General features: G+C 47.0%; 1 protein-coding gene across 4 annotated transcripts in view; it reads left to right on the top strand.

The window, feature by feature from the left end:
• The window catches only part of LOC115105269 (dihydropyrimidinase-related protein 3-like), a 36,678-nt gene that overhangs the window by 20,527 nt on the left and 10,151 nt on the right, over positions 1-6,000 (top strand). For all 4 annotated transcript variants that reach the window (XM_029627077.2, XM_029627076.2, XM_029627079.2 and 1 more), the window contains exons 9-11: positions 428-584; positions 1,481-1,622; positions 2,364-2,534. In XM_029627077.2, the coding sequence (XP_029482937.2) occupies positions 428-584; positions 1,481-1,622; positions 2,364-2,534 (470 nt within the window). The remainder of the gene's footprint in view (positions 1-427; positions 585-1,480; positions 1,623-2,363; positions 2,535-6,000) is intronic.

The raw sequence follows: 6,000 nt of genomic DNA, 5'->3' as shown, positions 1-6,000 counted from the left end.
GAGGAGCAGGGAGAGAGAGCAGAATGGAGAGAAAGATGGACACTTTTTTGAGGAAGAGGCAGAAATGCTGATTGCATGTCCTCATGTCGGAAGCATGTGAGGGTCGCCTGGCATGGAGATGTGCTCCCAGGAGGCCTTGCTTTCGTCACTGGCTGGCCCGGTTCCTCAGTGCTGACATCCGATTTGTCATGTCAGAGCCCAGAGAGAGAGACTCACTTGGAGAACATCAGATCTTTACTACAAGCTATTTCAGCTGTTTCGCCAGACCTTTTAGTTAGATTTGATTATTCCTTTAGTTCAAATGTGTTTATTAATGTGGGATCAACCTGGTAAGTGGGAGATTTAGTTAACGAGTGAGTACATTTTCAGGAGAATAAGGTGAGGTGATTTGATGTGTCCTCACCCTGGGTGACAAACTTTTCCCTAGGTAACGTTGTGTTCGGCGAGCCAATCACGGCCAGCCTCGGGACTGACGGGACACACTATTGGAGCAAGAACTGGGCCAAGGCCGCCTCCTTTGTGACATCACCCCCCCTCAGCCCGGACCCCACCACCCCGGACTACCTGAACACGTTACTGGCCAGGTAAAGAGCGCCCTGAATAACACCACACTAACCTCACCTGTCCACACTGCATCTGTCCTGTATGTGCTCTATGCAGTGGCAGACACAGTATAGGTGACATGTGCAGCCGCCCAGGCAACTTACTGGGGGCAAGAAATGTGCGCGTTCGGGTCAATTAACCTTGTCAGAGTGGGCGCCCTGATTCTAGTTTGTTAGGCAGGCTACTGCCTGGGAAGGTCTCTGGGGCGGGGGGCGGGGGTAGGTTGAGCCCAGGTCTCCCCACTGGAAGCCCGAGGTAGGGGGAATCTATCAAATCGCGTATCTTTAACTTTGTACAGTACAAATGCAATTAATAAAATCAGTCACACTACGAAATGCTACCAAATAAACCACAATTCATTCATAATACTGTGAATATATAGGTTCACAGACATATTGTTGCTGAAGGGGGGTTGCCCTGGGAGCCATACAAGCTAGAACCGCCACTGGCTCTATGACTTCATCCATCGCAAGCTGAAAGGGTTCTGGAGGCACTTCCAACCTCATGATAGATAGTCTGATGGTTGGACAAGTGGGACTGTTTGTCTGCTAGGAAAGTTTGAGTGCTCTGTAAGAAAGGGAAGACATGGATAACTGATAGGAGGAGACCTTGGCGCTTGACTCAGAGTAATTTATCCACTTTGTCTGTGCTACTCCAGCTAATTATGAACTTTTCCAGCTTTTCTATATCAAATAAACTGAAGGGATCACAAATCACAGCTAAAGCAAATCTAACAGGTCTGAAGCAGTACCTGTCTCAGTTTACTCTTTTGAATCATCCCTCTCTCTCCATCTCTCTCTCTCTCTCTCTCACTCTCTCTCTCTCTCTCTCTCTCTCCCTCTCCCTCTCTCTCTCTCTCCCTCTCTCCCCCTCCCAGTGGTGACCTGAACGTGACTGGCAGTGCCCACTGCACCTTCAGCGTGGCCCAGAAGGCCATAGGGAAGGATGACTTCACTCAGATCCCTGAGGGCGTGAACGGAGTGGAGGAGAGGATGTCCCTCATCTGGGACAAGGCTGTGGTGAGGATGAGAGGATGGCTGGACAGCTATCTGCATGGCACGTGTCTTATCTCTCTCTTTCTTTGGCTGCGTCTCAAACGGCACTCTATTCCCTTTATCAGGCCCATATAGCTGTCATCAAGGGTAGTGCACTATACAGGGAATAGAGTGCCGTTAGCTTCACTACCTCTCACAGACCCTTTCTTTACCTTCCTCCCTCTAACCCTCTTAGCTACTCTCTAAGTACCCCACTCCTTAAAATTCATGCTGCACCGTGTCCACAGTTCACCGCGGTTTCTCCTTTCTCCTCTTCCCTAATCCATCTGGGAGTGTGGTTTTGTGTTTCTATGAGTGCTCGGGTTTTCTATCGCTATCTCTGGATCTGTCCCCCCAGCCGTTCACCCTGCTTAGAACAGTATAGATCTCTTCTTTTTCTCATTCTCGTACTTGCTCTTTCATGTGCAAACAGACTTTGGTTTGTATTTATGGACAGCTGTGTTATGAATCAAAAGTTGTGGTGCAGCTTTGCCTCTGAAACTCAGATGAAATATTCACACTTACGTCTCCCTTCAGGCAAAAACATATGGTCTCGGCACTAGCATCGACAGGAGCGTGTGTGTGTGTGTGTGTGTGTGTGTGTGTGCGCGCACACGCGTGTGTTCTTGTGTGAGACTACAAGAGTGCCACCGCCCACCAGTCAGCTGCAAAGGCATCTTTGTTTAGCTAGCATTTCACTGATAGCATTTCTTCTGGGTCACTCAGACCACCGGCAAGATGGACGAGAACATGTTTGTTGCCGTGACGAGCACCAACGCCGCCAAGATCCTGAACCTGTACCCCCGTAAAGGCCGGGTTGCCGTGGGCTCCGACGCCGACCTGGTCATCTGGGACTCGGACGCTGTCCGCACCATCACCGCCAAGACGCACAACTCGGTAAGAGGTCAAAGGTCTCACGGTCCCCAGAGGGAAAGTGTTTTTGCAACATCTGTCAAATACATAAAAACGTACAATGACAATTGACATGGACTACATAGGCAAATACATAAAGGGGGTACACTGAATGAAAGGGACTGAACACACCAAAGTCCAATAGTCCCTCATATAGGCAACATTTCAGCCACAATGTTCAATGAGCTTAAAGTCCATTTCACTTTTCATTGTAGCAGTCAGCACTTATCAAGGACATTCAGGTCACTGTGGTTTAACAGGACATGTGGTTAAACAGGACATGTGGTTAAACAGGACATGTGGTTTAAGAGGACATGGAGGAGGTGTCTTTGACTTCGACTACCACAGATGTTCTGACAAACATTATAGCAGGCCTGCTGAGCTCTGGCTGGTGGTCATTGTGGACATTCAGTTCTGGTCTGAGATCTGCGTAGCTGCAAAGGTAACATAGTTTTCCAGAGGAGTGTGAGACCGCGAGAGAACGAGAGAGAAAGAGAGAGAAAAGCACTGGCCTGCTTCCAGTGACAGTTCAGTTCCTCCTAAAATAACTCCCTGTAGACGTCCACGGCTACTAAAGCACACACCATTGGCCCTCACTATCCGCCTTTACTGCAGCCGGAGAGAGATCTCTTACAATGCAGGGGTTGATGAATGTGGCTGAGGAGAGAGAGATGTTACTGTTGTAGGAAAACAAAACAATGTTTTGCCCTTCTTCTTAGCCATACACCTCTCAAAGGCAATACTTCACTATTTTTGAGGGGGGGGGGGGGGGGGGAAATCATGTTCATTTTTCAAATAATTGGCTTTGAGGTCGTTTTTATGTTAGCTAACCATGTTATCCATTGCTGTGAGCAGCCACCACTGTGTGTTGTTCAGCGAGAAAAGAGCTCGTCTCTCTTGTCCCTCATCCCTAATCACAAGGACAGGAAGTGATGCGTGGATCACACAGGAGTCCAGAAAATACAGAGCAGTACAGGGTTAAACAGAGGATGTGTGTCCACTCAGGAAATCAAGCCTTCTGCACTTCCTCCTGCAGGCACAGAGAGTGAGGGAACGAGAGACAGACCTAAGAGAAAAGCAGCGGAGTCCGATGAAGAGGTATGGAAAGAAAGAAAAACACAGAGAGAGAGAGAGAGAGAGAGAGAACGAAAAAAAGAGAGGGAGAGAAAGAAAGAGCTGGGAAAAAGATTGGACATGTTTTCAGTGACTTTCCCATTTGTAGAAAAGATACAACGAGACCAAAGGTTCTTACAGAATGATGTCACCTTCTCATTTCCTGTGTGTAGCCCCTCCAGACAACAGAACAGCACACAAGAACACATAACATAAGAACAGTGGCTCCTGTCCATGTTTATAATAGTGATCTATTGTACACAGTAGTTCAGTGCTTTATACCATTATATCTGTGTATCCCTCCCTCCTTAGTAAATACAAGTATCCTCAGTTATCTGAAATGTTTTGATCTGGTTAGCTTTGTTTATGTTGTTGCACAGAGAGCCAGGCCATGACATCATACTTGGCAGGCCTTATGTCCTGTCCTGGGCTGAATCTGGAACACGCTAAAACATCAGGGCCGTGTGCACAGGAACAAACTGACAATGGGGGGGCAACAGATCGCAAACCACTATGTACAGGGAGAGACAGAACGATAGATGGAGGAAGAGAGTTTAGTGGCAGGAGAATACAGGGAGGGAAATGGATCAGGTAGAACAAGCCAGAGTGAAAGAGAGTAGGAAAAAAGTGGGAGAGGAGAAGTGAGACAGAGTGAAGGAAAGAGAGAAAGTGCTAGAAAGAGAGAGAACGGGTAGAGAGAGTGATGCTTGGATTCATTAGCCCCAGCTGTGCGATGGCAGCTGTTTGTCTTTGTATGCCAAATAGAGGAGTATGAGAAACAGGCCGACTGGATGATGAGGAATGAAGAGGAGGAGGAGCAGGAGGGTTATTTCTCTCTCTTCTCACACAGATGTTGTTAATTAAGGCAGAACCATGGTCTCATCTCTACAGAGACGGCCTGCCCAGCCGCCTGCCAACCCGCCTCCTCTTTTCCTCTGTCCTCCCAGCCAAACTGGGCCTGTGTGTCCATGACTCCACTCATCTTTGCCTCAATAGGCTCTCTGTCTCAAAACAAATGGACAAACAAACAAACCAAAACAACGGCAAAGTCTTCTCATGTTTTGTTGATTTCAAAAAAGCGTAATTTGACGTAATTTGGGATGAAGGTCTGCTATACAAACTGATGGAAGGTGGTGTTGGGGGAAAAACATACAACGTTATAAAATCCATGTACACAAACAAGAAGTGTGCAGTTAAAATTGGCAAAAAACACACACATTTCTTTCCACATGGCTGTGGGGTGAGACAGGGATGCAGCTTAAGCCCCACCATCTTCAATATACAGTGGGGCAAAAAAAGTATTTAGTCAGCCACAATTGTGCAAATTCTCCCACTTAAAAAGATGAGAGAGGCCTGTAATTTTCATCATAGGTACACTTCAACTATGACAGACAAAATGAAAATCACATTGTAGTATTTTTAATGAATTTAATTGCAAATTATGGTGGAAAATAAGTATTTGGTGAATAACAAAAGTTTATCTCAATACTTGATTAAATACCCTTTGTTGGCAATTACAGAGGTCAAAGTCTTCACAAGGTTTTCACACACTGTTGCTGGTATTTTGGCCCATTCCTCCATGCAGATCTCCTCTAGAGCAGTGATGTTTTGTGGCTGTTGCTGGGCAACACAGACTTTCAACTCCCTCCAAAGATTTTCTATGGGGTTGAGATCTGGAGACTGGCTAGGCCACTCCAGGACCTTGAAATGCTTCTTACGAAGCCACTCCTTCGTTGCCCGGGCGGTGTGTTTGGGATCATTGTCATGCTGAAAGACCCAGCCACGTTTCATCTTCAATGCCCTTGCTGATAGAAGGAGGTTTTCACTCAAAATCTCACGATACATGCCCCCATTCATTCTTTCCTTTACACGGATCAGTTGTCCTGTCCCCTTTGCAGAAAAACAGCCCCAAAGGATGATGTTTCCACCCCCATGTTTCACAGTAGGTATGGTGTTCTTTGGATGCAACTCAGCATTCTTTGTCCACCAAACACGACGAGTTGAGTTTTTACCAAAAAGTTATATTTTGGTTTCATCTGACCATATGACATTCTCCCAATCTTCTTCTGGATCATCCAAATGCTCTCTAGCAAACTTCAGATGGGCCTGAACATGTACTGGCTTAAGCAGGGGGACACGTCTGGCACTGCAGGATTTGAGTCCCTGGCTGCGTAGTGTGTTACTGATGGTAGGCTTTGTTACTTTGGTCCCAGCTCTCTGCAGGTCATTCACTAGGTCCCCCCGTGTGGTTCTGGGAGTTTTGCTCACCGTTCTTGTGATCATTTTGACCCCACGGGGTGAGATCTTGCGTGGAGCCCCAGATCGAGGGAGATTATCA

The sequence above is a fragment of the Oncorhynchus nerka genome, linkage group LG22, assembly GCF_034236695.1.
Source record: "Oncorhynchus nerka isolate Pitt River linkage group LG22, Oner_Uvic_2.0, whole genome shotgun sequence".
NCBI classification, from domain to species: Eukaryota; Metazoa; Chordata; class Actinopteri; order Salmoniformes; family Salmonidae; genus Oncorhynchus; species Oncorhynchus nerka.
The sequence above is the reverse complement of the archived record's forward strand: the minus strand, read 5'-3'. Positions and strand labels throughout refer to the sequence as shown.